The sequence below is a fragment of the Saimiri boliviensis genome, chromosome 3 (genome assembly GCF_048565385.1).
Source record: "Saimiri boliviensis isolate mSaiBol1 chromosome 3, mSaiBol1.pri, whole genome shotgun sequence".
Classification (NCBI taxonomy): domain Eukaryota; kingdom Metazoa; phylum Chordata; class Mammalia; order Primates; family Cebidae; genus Saimiri; species Saimiri boliviensis.
Window position 1 is genome coordinate 177,051,061 of NC_133451.1, and position 17,022 is coordinate 177,068,082.

The 17,022-nt window shown below is 47.1% G+C and overlaps 1 protein-coding gene across 6 annotated transcripts in view; it reads left to right on the forward strand.

The window, feature by feature from the left end:
- The first annotated feature begins 7,863 nt into the window (after positions 1 to 7,863).
- MFAP3L (microfibril associated protein 3 like) overlaps positions 7,864 to 17,022 on the forward strand; it is a 42,609-nt gene continuing 33,450 nt past the window's right edge. For 2 of the 6 annotated variants that reach the window (XM_039479168.2, XM_074396981.1), the window contains exon 1: positions 8,732 to 8,849. In XM_039479168.2, the coding sequence (XP_039335102.1) occupies positions 8,803 to 8,849 (47 nt within the window). In that variant the 5' untranslated portion in view covers positions 8,732 to 8,802. The other 4 variants (XM_074396980.1, XM_074396982.1, XM_074396983.1 and 1 more) reach the window with 4 other exon arrangements.

Genomic DNA, 17,022 nt, shown 5'->3' on the forward strand with positions numbered 1-17,022 from the left:
GGTGCTATGATGACTATTTTGGTACTCTTTTGTAATATTGACCTTTTCGGAGCTGTCTTTCATGCTCCCAATTTTCTGGTGTCCTCAGAACGGGGGCCTGGGGCTAAGAGAACGGCAGCCTGGTTAACAGCTAAGTGAAGACCAGCAGTTTTGCTCGGAGTAAACTCATTACCTACCTTGTCTCTGATGGGCAATAAGCTATAGTTGACTTTTAATATAATTAAATGTAATATTCATGTAACAGTCCAAGATTCCTAAAGACAGCTGGCTATTCCCTTTTTAATCTTAGTCCATTTTCAGTAATTAGTACCACAGGCCAAGCACACGCTCACACAGCAGTACACATCACTGAAATCACTCACAGTGATGGGGATCTCCAGGGTCCTTTTACGCTCCACTTTCTCGCCCCTCATCATTGCTCACCCACATCTTGTGCTTATTTGCAATTCTTAGCTGCCCTTCTAAGAATTGCAAATACTCCTTACTTCTGAGCAGCAAGTTGTAATTTCTATTCATTTTAAGGAAACTGTCCCATTTCATTCATAAACACAATGACAACGTTCCTCAAATGTTAGGGATGGTTAATTTCAACACGCCTTTACAATTCCTATTAAAGCAGCAACGAAGGCTCATTGGAATTAGCAGGAGATACGCCCACCTATGACGAGAGAGCCCGTAAATCATGATGCTGAAAAGGACAGCCACTGCTTCAAAGTCATCCATACATCTGGCCATACATTCATCCTGGACTAATCAATTTTGCCTTTTTTGCTGGATGACTGAAGTCAGGGAGAAACATGTTGGTAACAGATCTGAAACATGTCACCAGAGAGTAAAGCAGAATCTATACCAGAGAGACTTGAGGCCAATGCCTGACTGGTATTTCAGACCAACCAAGTGGACTGATAGTTATCTGTATTTTAAAAATGCCTGCCTCTAGGATTCTCCAACATGTGGTTCTACCACCAATTTCCAGCAGATAATTCAACAGAATGTATCGGCATCTCTTGTGTGTCAGAAACTATACTAGATTAGACCAAAAAGAGTCCTAAAGAAAAGCTGCAGAGCTTATATATGCCTGAATATCATAGGAGAAACATAATTTCTTAAGAAATTAGGTCCAAATAAAGAAACCTACTTCCTCAGCTGGATAATTGCAGTTATGACATAAACTCTACACAATCCATAAATAAAGAGAGACTATTCATAAGCATATTTATCCATGACGGAGAATAAAACAAAGCAGCCAGTCATTCCTGGAATGAAGGGTAGAAACTGTATTTATTATTTGGGGAAGACAGAGCCAGTATCATACTGAAGGTGACCGCATTTGGCCTCTTGTGATAGGGAAGGGAAAGGGTCCAGTTTGTTAGGAAACTTCATTTCTGGGGTTGGATTAAGTCAAAACTGTGACATCATCTAAAGTAGACTTCAGTGTCAAACCTACTTTCCCATTGTGACAATCCGCTTGTAGATGGCCTGGGCTCCCTACTGTGGAGCCTCTCAGGGTGGGACCCAGGCTTTGGACAGGTGGTTCCACACTCCAGAAAAGCCTCACTTAGCCGTGGGGAGGTCCCAAGAAAAAAAGCCAGTTATCCCTATAAAGCAAGCCTTCTTAGCCTACCAGAGTTCTTCAGATCTTACCAAATGAAAGCCAGCTTGCTCTACCTACTGCCAAGCCAGCCTCTTACCCTCCCCAGTCTTGTCTCTGTAAGTCCCCCAGACACCACTAAAAAGCCCTTTGTACATCTCTACCATCCATCTCAGCCTCATCCCTCCTGGCCTTGGCCATACCTTGGGGCTTCTCCTCAGCCTCTGCCCTCAAAGGAGTCCTTGGGTCCACACCAGGACTTCTGGTGTCACATTTATTCAAAAGATAAAAAGCCAAGGCTGGGTCTAGTGGCCCATGCCTGTAATCCCAGCAGCACTTTCGGAGGCCAAAGTGGGAGGATCACTTGAGGCAGGAGTTGGAGACCAGCCTGGGCAACATAGTAAGATACCCATCTCTATAAAAACTTGAAAAATTGGCTGGGCGTGGTAGCATGCACCTGTAGTTCCAGCTACTCAGGAGGCTCAGATGGGAGGATTGCCTGAGTCCAGGAGTTTGAGGCTGCAGTGAGCTGGGCTGCACCACAGCACTCCAGCTTAGGCAACAGAGCGAGACCCTGTCTCAAAAAAAAAAAAAAATAGGAAAAGGAAAGATAAAATACAGAATTCTGTTTCTTCTCTCTTAATTCTAGTAAACAACTGCCCAAAAAAAGAGACGTATGAAAGTTATCAGCCCAGAAAATTACAATCAACAGCATGAGTTTCCTTTGGATTTCTCATCATGCAAAAGCAAAGTCACAGTGATTCCTGCTGAGATCACAGTGAAGCTGCCAGATCCTCCTCTGAGCTTGAGAGCCCTCCTCTTCTGAGCAGCATTTGGAGGTGAGTGGCGCAGCTTCCCTGTCAAGTCTGGGGACAAAGGGTTCACCTGGTGGGCCACACTCTTGGAGAATATGTTGGCATCTTTGGATATGTGTTTTCCCATGTGTCAAGTGCTGATGTTCCTTTGCTTGTTTGTTTATTTTGGTCACCCAACTCCAACATCCTCCATCACAGAGTGGGAAAGGGGCTGTCTGGTTTTCCTTCCTTCCTGAGGAAATCACGAATGAGAAGAACAAACTCCAAGCTATATATAAAGTTAGTACTTTCCCAGAATCCAAGAGCAAAGTACCAGTGAAGTCAAATTCTTTACAAAGGGGTTCCCACTAGAGCTCAGCCATCCCCCTCTAGTCGGAGTCTCCAGGGCTCTATTTCATACTTTTCTCACCAAGATATTCCTTCTTCTCACCTTCCTCTGTACATATCCACCCACCTTTCAAGAAATGCCACCTCTACACCCAAGACGCAAAGTTCCAGATGCATCCCTTCTCCTGCCAATAATCCATGGCCCTACATCTGAGTTACTGAGTGAAATGAAACCATGGCAGGTGGGAGCTCATCTGTAATGGCCGTTAATGTCCCAAGCTGGCAAACTGTCCGGAAGGGAAGGGCCTTGGTGTGGTCTCAGAGGGAGGTCCAGGAAGGATGTGACCCTTAATGCTGGGTTTCTGCCCACTGTGAGTTGCAGGCATGCCATTTGATCTCCTGATTCTTCCAGTTGGATAACCAGTTAACCAACACATGTGCACACCCCTCCAAGGGACCAACGTCAATGCTGAGTCCAAACCCAGAATGAGGAAGGGGAATATTTTCCTAATACAGGATTGACTCAGCCTTTTCAAGAGGCCTTGCTGTCCTCAACCAGCAAATCACAAGACTAGAGAGACATATTGCTTCCTTCCATTCTTCCCCCAACTCTCCTCCTAATTGTGCTGTTACAAACTCCCAGGATAAGGGAAAGCCTAACACACCTCTTATCGTCCTCTTCCACGAAGAGTGTAAGGTCAAAAGTGCTGGAGGGGGCAGAATTCAGAATGGAGGAGCTGGAGAGTACCATCCAGCCTGCATCAATTACCAAGTGAAATCTCTATGAGGTTCAACAGCTGGAAAAACAAGCAGCTACTTTGCTAGGTTACTTATCTATGTTCTCCAGACCCTCTAATACAAGCCAAGGCTATGTAATAAGCACAGATATAAATAGCACTTTTATGAATGGGCAGATACCGCTCCCACCCACATCGGTCTCTCTGCCAAAGAAAACCCAATACAGGAGCTACTTGAAGTTTTTGACCAAGAGTTATCATTCTTCATTTTGTCCATGACTTAGAACTGTTTCTACATATAGCGTGCAGAGTCACCAGGAGGACTTGTTAAAAATCAGTGCCTCCTGCTTGTATACCTATGGAACAAAACTGCACAATCTGCATATGTACCCCAGAACTTAAAGTATAATAAAAAAATAAATAAAACTGCCAAAAAAAAAAAATCAGTGCCTCCTGGACTACTGTATCCGGAGGTCTGGAATGGGAACTTCATTCCCCCAGGTGACCCTGAAGCTGGCTATCAGTTCGCCAATAGTTAGTACTAGGTGCCCTTAGCAGACACTATGAGCTGATAGAACTGTAAAAATTATGCTAATTCCTTCTAGGCGTAGTGGCTTACTTCTGTAATCCCAGCACTTTCGGAGGCCGGGGAGGGTGGATCATGAGGTCAGAAGTTCAAGACCAGCCTGGTCAACATAGTGAAACGCTGTCTCTACTAAAAAATAAAAAATTAGCCAGGCATGGTGGTGCATGCCTATAGTCCCAGCTACTCGGGAGGCTGAGGCAGGAGAATTGCTTGAATGAGGGAGGTTGAGGTTGCAGTAAGTCGAGATCGCGCCACTGCACTCCAGCTTGGGCAACAAAGTGAGACACCATTAAAAAAAAAAATTATACTAATTCCCAAAAGGCTAGTCTGTCTTCCTGGGGTGCCTGCCATGCATTCCACAGAAAAAAATAAACTAGATCTATTCTAAGGAGTGACCACATAATTAGAAGGTTATGACTACATTGTAGAAAGAAAGAAATACCATAATAAAGAACAATGGAATTTGTGGGTCAATTATCAATACAGTGCTGAGATTCATGCAGTTACAGACCAATAAAACAAGGCTATCAGACTGGCTCACAAAATACTTCCGGATTTCTGAAGTGGAAGAAAATTCACTGGGCTTAAGGAGGTCAAGTCTGAGAACTCCCTTATTTGTCTCCTCACTTATGGTTAGGGGCATAATCATTCAGCAGATTGTATCTGATGTGCCTTTGTTCTGGCATTTTTCTTTGCTGCCTGTTTATAATTCTCAAAAAAAATTTTTTTTAATTAATAAACTTTAAACATTGTGTCAGTGCATATGTTTAATATTCATTTATTAAGTAAAATTCTATGGAAGACTACGAAAAAAGATACAAAGATGGCCGAGACACGGCCCTTGCGATCAGGTTGCCTACAGCATAGCAGAGAAGACAGAGGAAAATCAATCCAGGTTAGGTGTCAAATGAAGACAGGTGAAGTTCTCAAGAGGAATTCACCTTGGGAAGATCAGAGGACACCCTGCCTGAAATGCATCTCCAAGGTCTGTTTGTCAGGTGAGCAAAGGGGAAGAGAGACAAAAGAACTAACAGATATATGGAGGTGTGAATTCACATGGCGGGTGATTTGGACTGACTAGGAATATGAAATACTAGTGGACACAGAACGCAGGCGAATCTGGAAAGGAAGTCAGCAGTCAGGTCATGCTTAAAGTTTGGACCTTATCCTGAAGGCATTATTAATTCACCTGGAGATCTATAGCAGACATATTGGAATATAATTTGCTTACAAAGAAAACCCTGAGAAGCTATGGAGGATGGATTGGAGGGGACACAGAGAGAGAAATCATCTAGGAATCTGTTGCTCTGTAGCTGATCAGGAAGATGATGGGGAATGAGTAAACAAAACAGGCGATGAAGCCAGGGAGGAAGGTGTTCAGAGATGAATAAGGACAGGGTAGACAATGCCAGGTGACCAGCTGGATGAGAGGGGAAAGGCAGATAAATGAATCTAGGGTCATGCCCAGATTTGTAATGTAAGTGACTGAGAAGATAGGGTTACCCGCGAACCAAGCGACGGAATACACCAGAAGAGCAATTGCAGGTCCTGAGTTCTGTTTGGGTCATACTGTGTTCAAGCTTCCTGAGGATCATACCAGTTAAGAGATTTGGTAGATCACATATGAAAATCTGAACTCAGAGAGACGTGGAGAGGAAGATATAATTACGGTAAAGATGATATCCACCATATTAACAAACAGGCCTGTAATCCCAGCACTTTGGGAGGTCAAGGTGTGTGAATCTTTTGAAGTCGGGAGTTCCAGATCAGCCTGGCCAACATGGTGAAACCCTGTCTCTACTAAAAATACAAAAAAAAAATTAGCTAGGCGTGGTGGTGCACAACTGTAGTCCCAGCTATTTGGGAGGCTGAGGCAGGAGAAGCGCTTGAATCCAGGAGGTGGACATCGCAGTGAGCCAAGTTCATCCCACTGCACTCCAGCCTGGGCAATAGTGTGAGACTCTGGCTAAAAAAAATACACACACATACACACACATAATGGCTAAAGGGAAGACGCTGACCAATCAGAACATGTGTCTGATCAACCAGAAAGGATTCCAGAAATAAACACCTAGCATGGCCATGTGAGAACACACCAGCTAACACCCCTTTGACGGTGACAGTCATCAGAGAGGAGGATGACAGCCCTCAGGGAGAAGAGGCCACGGAACACCTGCAATGGGGCGGTGCAAAGGATGAGAACCTGGAGGAGGAGGATGTGCAGGAACAGTCAGAAAGAGAGGAAGGAGAACCAAGAAAGATGAATGTCATGATAGACTGAGGAACAGAAAGCTTCGGATGGATGGAAGTGGCAGCACAGACTGTTGAAAAGACCTCTTGTCCACCTTTGCAAAGCTAGACTATTTCTAGTGTGGATGTCAAGGGCTAACTGGGCAAGTTCAAGGGCAGTGCTCAGGGCAGGGACTCTCAAGGATGGATTCTCAAAGCACAGGAGAAGGATGACGGGGACTCCAGCACAAATTAGGATTCCACCGTGGAAGCAGCTAAGTAAATGTAGTCTTCCTGGAATGACCTTCCACAGTGTCTCTGAGCACGCTGAAGCTGAACTGGAGCTGGGCAAGGCAAAGTGGTGGAAATGAAGGACGTCTCCCACTTTCACTCCAAGCCCCACTGGGCAGCTGAAGTGCCTGCCCATCCTCCTCCTCCTTATACAAAAAACAGCGAATTCCATTCGCCTTCCTGCTCTCAATGAAAGGCTCTCTTCGGGTTCTTTACTAATCTCGAATCTGTAAAAAGATTTTCCCTGTGACTTTCTCCATTTCAATCCTGTCTTCTCTAAAGGAGAATTAAAAGCAAGTTCCCCCACACCGACCTCAAGTGGTTTCTAAGATAGCATGAGTGCATTCTGCAGGTTCTCTGAGAATTTAAAAGAGAGTGGGGAGGAGAGGAAACAGTCAGAGTGAATGCAGAAACGCTGGAGAGGAAAACGGGATGTAATACTGCGGAATATTTTCATAGTGGGGACACACATCTAATAATCAACAAAGCATGGGAAAAGTTCGTGCTCTGGTGCATTTGGAAAGAATGCTTATTAAATACTTGAAAACAGAAGATTTAGGTTTAAGTAACAGTTGAAATATCCCTTGAGCTAAAATGTGTTGCTATTCGAGATGCCATGAAATTAATGTTAAAATATGATATCTCATTTCAATCTTCTTGGAGAAAAAAAAAAAAACAGGCTTTGACTCACTCGTAAGACAGATCCCACGCACCCACCCACCAACATGGCCCTTGGCACGGGCGACCTGCCCACGTGTCGACGCAATCGTGCCTCTCTACAGCCCTGCTTCCACCCGCTTCCCGAGCTTCGATGTCGTGACGAGAGACCGCGGCTACATCAACCTTGGGCAACCAGATGCAGCCGCGTGCGGTAGCCTGGCACTGCCCCGAGCATGCTCAGTCGGGTCCTGACCCACTTCTGCAGGTCCGACTTCGGGGCGTGGGGTCAGAAGCACTACTTTGTCAGTCTGCCAGGAACAGAGAGGAGGTGAGAGACGGAGAGTTGCTCAAGCTCCTGTCTTGGCATGGCCATCCATGACCCGGCGGCGGAACATGCCCAGTCTGGCTGCAGGAGCTGCAGGAGCCGCCGGGAGCGTCCGTGGGAAAGTCCACCATTCCGGGTTTTCGCCGCAACCCACCGGGACGAGGGAGGGACGGGAGTAAAAGGGCCGGAGTGGGGCGTGGCCAACGGGGCGGGACCGAAGGCCGTGTGGGCGGAGCCCGGCCCCGCCCCTGAAATGGAGCTGCTCTCTCTCCCACGGCGGGTAAGGAGGGGAGGAGCCACTTACATTGCAGGATCGTGCAGCGAAACTGCTGTAGGTACTTAACAATAATTCTAGAGCAATCTACTTTTTCATTAAAAAATCCACTCGTGCTTCATTAGAAAAAAACGTAGAAAGCACAAATAATGTTTTTAAAGAAAATGAAAAAAAATTCCTGGAACCGCACCACTCAAGAAGCCACCAGCGAACGTCCCGCTGGGTTTCCTTCCAGACTCTTCCATCTGTGGGCTCTGCCTTGAGAGACGTGTAAGGCTGACAGCGCAGTCGCCCGGGCGGGCCTGAGAAGCCGCTTTTGCTTGCCAAGGGGTTTGCTCCTGACTGCGCGTGACTGCAAGGAGACCGGGTGGGTTCACTGCTTTCCACTTAGTGCCCCGGGATGGGACCCTAGGGAGCCTTTTCCTGGGTGTCCTTGAACGCGAGTGGGATGCGACGCCCACAGAAGTTGCGGTGGCAGCCCGGGGAGCGCCCCGCCCCCGACGAGGATCAGCCGCGCCGTCCCGGCGGGACAGAGGGCGGCGTGAGGCCCCGCGCGGCCGCGGAGGGCCTGGGCGTGCGGGCGCGGGCGCGGGGCTCCGGGGCCCGCCGAGGCCCGGCCCAGAGGCTGAGCGCACGGAACGCGGGACTCCGGGCACCGACAGCCTCCGCGGCTTCCTGCGCCGGCTCCTCCGGAGGGCCGGGCCGCCGCTCCGCCCGGCTCGCCCCGCCCGCCCGCGGCTGCCGCGAAAACCCGGCGGCGGCACGGCGCCTCCACGCCGCCGGAGAGCCGCACTGGGCATGCTCGGCCCGGCCGGCCCCGGCGCCTGGAGGTGGCAAGCTCCGCGCTCCCGGCCGCCGGCGGCGCAGCCCGCAACGCTGTGAGGCGCGGGCGGAGGCGGCTCGCCCGCGGTGGGCGCTCCCGGGGTCCGGCGCAGAGCGCGGCGCAGAGGCCGCTGTCGGGCCGGCCATGGCGAGGGGTGCCCGGCGGCCACCTGAGCGGCGCCGCGGTGTCAGGTGAGGGGGGCGCCGGGCGGGCCGGGGCGGAGGAGGGCGGGGTGGGGAGCGCCGGGTCGGCGCCGTGGCCGCGGAACTTCGGCGAGTGAGGGCCGGCGGAGGCTGCGCTGCGAGGCGCGGCGGGGTCCCGGCGGCGGGCGCCAGGGGGCCGCGGGATGCTTGGAGATCCGCGCCGTGCGGGGGCCGGCCGTTTGGGGACAGCCGCAGCCCGGGCTCGAACCGCCACCCTCCGAGGGCTAGGAGCGCGGAATCCCCGGCCGGCTGCCGGCGAGCCTCCCAGGTGTCCTGGGGACAGGGGGCGCCAAGCAGCCGCGGGGCCCTTCGCCAGGCTCTGGGTCCCTCGCTCGGCCGTGCCTCAGTTTCCCCAGACAGGGAGGAGGGTGCGCTGGCCGGGGCTCCGGAGAACGTGAATGCGGGTTCCGCGTCGGGAGGGCACTCCGTCCTGAGGCCGCAGGAGTGCGGGCGGCGGTGGGTGCCGCGAGCCGCCGCCTCGCGCCCCGAGCTGCCGGAGTTTGTCGCATTTGACTCCATAACAAGTTGACATCGAATTGCTTCATGGCGTGGAATGGGGAAACGTGCTTCATCGGATTAAAACACAGAGTGGTTGCAGAACCGATTTATTTTAAGCCTGATCATTAATCTGTGTTCTCCACCCCTGGGGGAAAAAAAAAAAAAAAAAACTTATCTTGCAAGATTTATAAAGCAAGCTAGCAAAGAAAGGTTTGTAGGTCTATTATCTGCTCACGTTGTACAAAACAGTTAAGATACGGTCGAACTGTCTTTATTTTTAAGGATACTTAACAGACAAGTTCGGTTACTGTGGCAATCTTTATTTTGCGTTATCTTGGATTTAATGTTAAAAACTTGGAAACCGAGCGTTGCAGAAGCTCAGTGTTTTTTGTAGTTTTCTCACTTTTGTTTCTAGATGAAACACATTTTTTTTCAGTTGCTACTATACTGAACATAGTAAAATCCTTCAGTATGAAATACAAGATGGAAAAAAAATGTCTTTTCATGAGACCGTAAGTTATAACGATGTAGTTCTTCAGACGTTTTACTTACACAGTAAATGCAATTCGTGTGTCGCACTGTGGTTTCTACAGCTGTTTCTTCCCAAAACATTTAATACCATGAACACTGTTAGGATTATTGTATCTAATAGGGGCAAGGTAAACAATCCTGTACTAGTGGGAACTAGTTCTGCTAACTAAAGCTATATTCTCACGCCTATTTCTCTAAGTGCCACTTAATGGGTTCAGTTGTTTTATTCATTAAGCTTATTACAAAGCTTCTTGTTTGCACTCTTAATAGACCTTAATAGGTTTCAGAAATGCATTGACTTTTCATTGGTTTGTGGGTAGTCTTTAAGGTTGGTGCTTGCAAGCCTGCGATGGCTCCAGCTCTAATTCTGGATACTCTCTGGGGTGATTTCCCCCAGTATAGAGTTGGCTCTGTCCTGTGCTGCTGCCTGACTGACGTTTAATACTAGGAAAGGCTTGAAATGTGCAGACAACAGCAGTAGCAACAACATGATTACAATTTGCATGCATTAGAACCTGCAGTCCTCCATTTTAGCCAGTAGTTTGGTTGGTGATGTTCACTGCTCCTAAATTTATTTCTAAATACAGTTATGGAAAAAGAAGTTTGAAAACCCCAACCCAAATACTGAATAATTATGCTTCCCTTTTCTATAAAAATGCATCAAGTTTAAAATCTTCCATGAAGTACTGCCTGGATGTACACCTTGCCCTGTACAGCACGTCTCATATCCTCAGGCGGCATTCCCCCGTAGAAGTAGCTAGCATCTCCCCTCAGCCTTGGGATCTTCCTGACCTGGAGGAGGCAGCTAGGCCTCAGTTTACTTGTTGTGACTGTGAGGTTTAATACAGATCAATGGGCCCCCTTCTCGATCCAGAAATCCTGAGTACAGATCCTAAGTATTTTCTCATTGTTAAGAAGGACAATGAAATTTAATCAAAGGCTTATTGACACACTGCCCTTGGCTTCAGAAGGTCCACATTGCCCTAACCTAAAACTCAAAAAACAACAGGAATTAGGTTGAAAAGGGGCTGTATTACTGCACATGAAAAGAAAAAGTTGACTTTGTAGGCGTGTTACAAAAAAAGGTGATCATTTCTTGTCTTTTGTAGTTACTTGTTGGGTTCTTTCAGCTCACTTGCTAGGCACTTGATTTTTAGGGTTATTTCTATGTGTTTAGATATGATGTTGGTGACATTAGACATTTACAGCAAATGACTTCCTTTAAAAATAGATCTACCCCCATCCCTGTGACATTAATTTATCCAACTCCTATTTGGCTTGCAATTTAAATACTCAAGGTATTTTAAATTTTGCTTCATTCGGACTTTTCATTCTACTTTTTAATGCAAGAACTTTTAGATACTGGAATACAAATAAATATTGTAGCCAAGTTGCTTTTAACCTCAACACAGGCTAGTCAGATTTGTTAGACACGTGCTAACTTAGTTTTTGGAATTTCGAAATCATGTAGATGGTATCACTCCCCTAAGCTGGCATCTTGATGTCTTTCCTAGCCAACACCGGGTGGACACTTAAAACTTTGCCAGTGTTTTCAATCTATGGCATATCACATTATAGTTAGAAATGGCCTTAACATGCAAATGGTTAATTTTAAGTTTGGTATAATACCTCCCTGGAATGGTTAAAAGATGGTTACAAAGGATTTGGTTGATTATATCATGGTGTAACCATGTAAGAGCTGTCAGAAGCAGTTTATAAGTTAGGCTCCAAACAGAAGTCCTGTGAATGTATTGGTCTGGCCTCTGCTGCCACCTGAGGTCTTTACTTATTAAAATAATCACATTAATTTCTTTCCACAAACTTGTATAGTTAGGCTCCTGAGGCCACAAAAATGAATAAGACAGAGTGACTCACAGATGAGTCAGAGAGATATGCTTGAGGACAAATAAAATACAGTACAGGATGAGTGCTTCAGAGAGGTACACACACGGGGCCGAGGAAATAGGGGAATGAACCCCATAGACGGGAGGAGGAGAGGACCGCATTCTTGGAGTGACATTTCCATTAAGGAATGCCTGAAGAATGAGAAAGGTCTTCTACGCGGAGAGGTAGACACTCCCGGCAGAAGAAACACGATTAGGGTAGGCAGAATACTGCCCGCCACCAGAGATGTCAGCTTTGGAACTTCAAAGATGTGATTCAGTTAAGTGTCTTGACATGGGGAGATTATTCAGGAGTTTCCAGGTGGGCCCAGCACTTCTGTGGCATGGGAGTTCAACATGGGTTTTCCTGGGCAAAAGTCAGGAACTCTGCAGAGCCCTGTTCCTTCTGGAGGCTCTCGGGGAGAACCTGTTTCTTTGCCTTTGCAAACTTCCAGAGGCCACCCACATTCCTTGTTTCGTAGCCCCCATCCCCCATTCAAAGCTCGGAACAGTCAGTCCAGTCTTTCTCGAGAGGCATCACTCTGACGCTGCCTTCTGCTTCCTTCTTTCACATGACAGAACCCTTGTGATTACATTGGGCCCACGTGAATGGTGGCTCTTTAAGACCTGTTTGAACTTCCATGACCCAGAACTGCAAGATAAATTTGTGTTAAGTCCCTCAGTCTGTGGAAATCTGTTACAGGAGCTGTGGAAAGCAAATACAGCCATATCCACCGAGAGGTTTGGTGCTGTAGAGTAATCGGCAAGGGCAGGAGGAGAGGAACGAAGTCGTCCTTTTACTGTGATGAGCTCAGCGTCACGTGAAGGAGTTTGGATTCTCTCCTATTATAGCTAATAACATATGGGAAGCCAGAACATGAAATGAACAGATTGATGCCAGATTTACTTGCTAAAAACACAATGGGCAACTAAACCTTTCAGGCTTCACAGGGCAGCATGATAAAGAATGTCCAACCAGAGGTGGTCAGTGGCCGATAGAGTTCTAGAACCAGCCTGTTGTAATTCAGGTCTCTGAATCCATCTGAAATGGCAGCATTCGTATGCATGTATGGGATGAATAGATTAAAACTTTTATTTACAGTAAGTGGGACATCATAAAGCAACAGAGGTGAGGCACATTTCACTTTGCTTCTACCCGTTGTCCTCTAACAGCAGTCAGCTGTTCTGCTGTCTCTGTACCATGCACACGTGAGCAGGGAGCTGAGAAAGCTAAAATTTAACATAATTAACTTGAGAATGATGAGATTTCACATGGGCCGTCTCTGACCAGTTGGTAATAGCTGTTTGCAGTGTCGTGGGCTTGTACTGGTTCACCTGGGAAACTGTCACAATCAATCAGCAATGTTTGCAGTGGGCTCCATATTTGTCGTTGAGGGTGCAGGAGTTGACTTAAATGAACTAACTTCCAGGTTTGAATATTAGAACTCTAGTAATTAGTTTCAAACATTCATTTAGTCTCTTTTATGTGCAAGTCCTCAATATCTACCTTGCAAAAGCGTATTGTCTCCTGGTTAAATTGATGTCTGTGTCTGGAAAACCTAAACTGAAGGATTCTTCTACCTTCGTGTTATAAGAGTGGCTTTGAATTGAAACTGAACTATATTTAAGAAAAATTTACTAAGGCTGGGTGCAGTGGCTCACATCTGTCATCCCAGCACTTTGGGAGGCTGAGGCAGAAGAATCATCTGAGGTCAGGAGTTCAAGACCAGCCATCTCTATTACAAATACAAAAATTAGCCAGGCATAGTGGTGCATGCCTGTAATCCCAGCTACTCGGGAGGCTGAAGTAGGGGAATCGCTTGAACCCAGGAGACGGAGGTTGCAGTGAGCCGAAATCACGCCATTACACTCCAGCCCAGGCAACAGAGTGAAACTGCATCTCAAAGAAAGGAAAAGAAAAAATTACTAAGAAAAAAAATTTTCAGACGATGTGGTGAAAGAAGCCATGGGTTAGCAGTGTCAGATGCTGGAAACAACAGCAAGACTTGACTAAAATGTATCCTAATAAAAACAGAACTTTATGTTGTATAGCTAGTGTCCATTTGTATAACTTCAGAAGATTTTTACCCAAATGTTTTCATAGAATGATGCAAAAATAATTGTTTTCTATTGTAGAGTACTAGGTCAGTGTAAACCATTCCCTCTCTCTTGACTCTTAACAGGGAAAAACCAAGATATGGTAGCAAGATATTTAGAGTGAGAACCACCAGGACTCAGCGGTGGACTTGTACTCTATGTGCAGGGAAGTAAAGGGGGCATTTTAAACAACTCCCATGTGGTTAATTGGATTATCTGTGTCAGGCTCTGCAGCAGCACAGAGGGCCCACCTGTTGTGGCCTTTTGGAATACTATTCCCAAGATTTTTTTTTTTTTTTTTTTTTTTTTTTTTTGAGACGGTGTCTTGCTCTGTCACCAGGGTGCAGTGGTGCGATCTTGGCTCACTGCAACCTCCACCTCCTGGGTTCAAGCAATTCTCACGCTTCAGTAACCTGAGTGGCTGAGGTTACAGGCATGCACCACCACACCCGGCTAATTTTTTGTATTTTTAGTAGAGATGGGGTTTCACTACGTTGGCCATCCTGGTCTCAAACTCCTGACCTCGTGATCTGCCTGCCTCAGCCTCCCAAAGTGCTGGGATTACAGGTGTGAGCTACTGTGTCTAGCTCAAGATTTTTTTTTTTAATGGCTTTTTCTACAAGGGTCTGTCCTCTGCCTCCCCTGGGTTCTAACCTGGGTCTTCTTGTCTTGTGGCCCTTTATGTTCTTTCTGGGTGACTTGTTTTTCCTCATGACTGCATCAGTCACCCATGCACAGTGTCCAGCTTTTCTGAAGCTCATATTCCATCCACTCATGGATTCATTCAGCAACTAGTGACAGCCTGAGATCTTAATCCAATGACGAGTCAGATGTGCAAAAAGATAATTATGACGAAAACAGGAAGTTATGAGTAAAGGGCGGTGAGAAAAGGAGTGTGTGGGGCTACCTGGGGCGCCCTGGAGGGCTTCGAACCGAGACTTCAGAACTAAGTAGGCGTTTGCCACATGTGTGTGGTAGGAAGGGAATGTGGCTGGAGGCACAGAGGTGCTGTGGAGAGCTCCTGGGAGTTCAGGAAAGAGAACGTGCTGGAGTTGGGGTGTATGGAAAGGCGGGGGAGGGGAGGCTCCAGAAACACAGTCAGGGAGGTAGATGGGAGTCAGACTGTGAAGAATCACGTGGGTCCTGTGAAGGACTTGAGTTTCACACTGTTGACACCACGAAGACAGGGAATATGTTTTCGATCTTTCAGAGTCAGCTAACTTTAGTAATGACATGGTATTTGGATTGGAAGCAGGCAGGACTAGAGGCAGGTCAGCAAGGAAGGGGTCAGGTAGAGGTGATAAGCACATAACCCAGGAGAAGCCCAAGATGTGGCAGCCCCATATTGAGGATTGGGAATCATTAGAACTCAGTGATTGATTGGTGTCGCAGGGCAGGGAAGGAAAGGGGGCGTTATAAACAACGCCTTTGTAGTGAATCAGATTCCCTGTCTCAGGTGCAGCAGCAATGTGGAAGGACCACCTGTCTGGAGAAATAGTGGAGTCAGAGCATCCCTCAGGGGTCTTCCTACTGAGGGCAAGGCTTTGCAGCACCAGAGAGACTAACTTCAGGCAGGGGAGAAGCCACAAAGCCCACACACAGCATCACGTATGAGGGCAGAAGTCAGAACCTTAGCATCACAGGGCACAGACTTTGTAAGAGAGACAAAAAAAAAAAAAAAAAAAGAAGAAATTAATTCCCTGATGGCCCCTCGGCTTTTGCACTAAAGCATTGGGGACTTATGCTAACGAGACTGAAAGAAAATGGTAGTGCATCGGGCTTTCCTAATTCTGGATTGAGACCGTAACTCACTTAGAGGCTGTGATGAAATTGACTCTTTTTACTCAACAGGAAAGAGGAAAGCTTGCTTAGCAGATACTGAAATATAATCCCACCCCCTTCCTTCCACTGAAGATTTGAGTTTGCTGTTGGTGTAAGGAAGAAGATAAGGGAAGGGTTTGCTCCTTGAGGAAATAAATGGGTTAGAATAAAGTGCTCCAGAATTGTCCACTTCTGGGGTCCACCCAGTTAAGGCGCAGGCTGGGAGTAACTCAAATCATTCTCATCGGTTTACTAAAGCAGTACCTCTCCTTAACAAGATACAATGCATCTGTTCTCAAGTCTCTACCTTTCATATGTGTGTGTGTATAGATGAGGTCTCGCTCTGTTGCCCAGGCTGGATTACAGTGGCATAATCATGGCTCACTGTAGCCTCAAACTCCTAGACTCAAGTGATCCTCCTACCTCAACCTCCGGAGTAGCTGGGATTACAGGCGCATGCCACCATGCCCAGTTAATGCATTTTTTTGGTAGAGATGAAAGTCTTGCCGTGTTGCCCAGGTTGGTCTCAAAATTCCTGGCCTCAAGCGAACTCCAGCCTCCACCAAAGTGCTGGGATTACAGGCATGAGCCATTGCTCCAGGTTGCATCTGTACTTTTCTGTTCCTTCTTGAAATTAGCAAGTGCTCTATATTTGTGGCAGGAATGACCACCTTGAAGAGAAGAGCCAACTCCTTTCCTCCCCAAAGGCCTGACTGCCCTGCAAGGAAGCAGGTAGATTACACACCTGTGCTTAAAGACTCAAAACCCATTTTCCCTGGCGCTTAGCAGGGGAAGATATTTGAGTGAAGATGGAGTGAGTGAGTGTCTCCCAACACTTCCTGTTAGGCGTTTACACCCAGGATGGCTGTGGGTAGCATAAACTCTTAGTAACCAGTGAGCTGTCTTGCTTCTCAGCTGCTGTTATTAAGTTCATCTTGAGAGTTGCTGCTTACCTGCTAAAGCTAGCACTGGGCTTCCCTGGGCTGTTCCCAGCCAGGCCTGTGCTTCTGTCTCCCGTCTTCCTGCCATTTCTGCTGGCAGCCCTATGCTGGCGGGAAGGTGGTGGTGTTTTTGTTTTGTTTTTTCTTCAAGGTTTGGAAAATCCTAGATTACTTAGTCTTTGAGTCCAGCTCTGATTAGAACTTCTCAAAGGTAGCATGTTACTCTCCATTTCAAAACACTTTTGAGGAACTTGAAATTCATCTCCAGAAAACATCTGGAGATGAATTATCACCGATCCTTTGCCTTCATGGGGGCTGAGCATCTCTCCCTGTGCATCTGTGCTCAGGACCCGCAGTGGACTTTTGATTTCTCCCTGCCTTTGGAAGGCA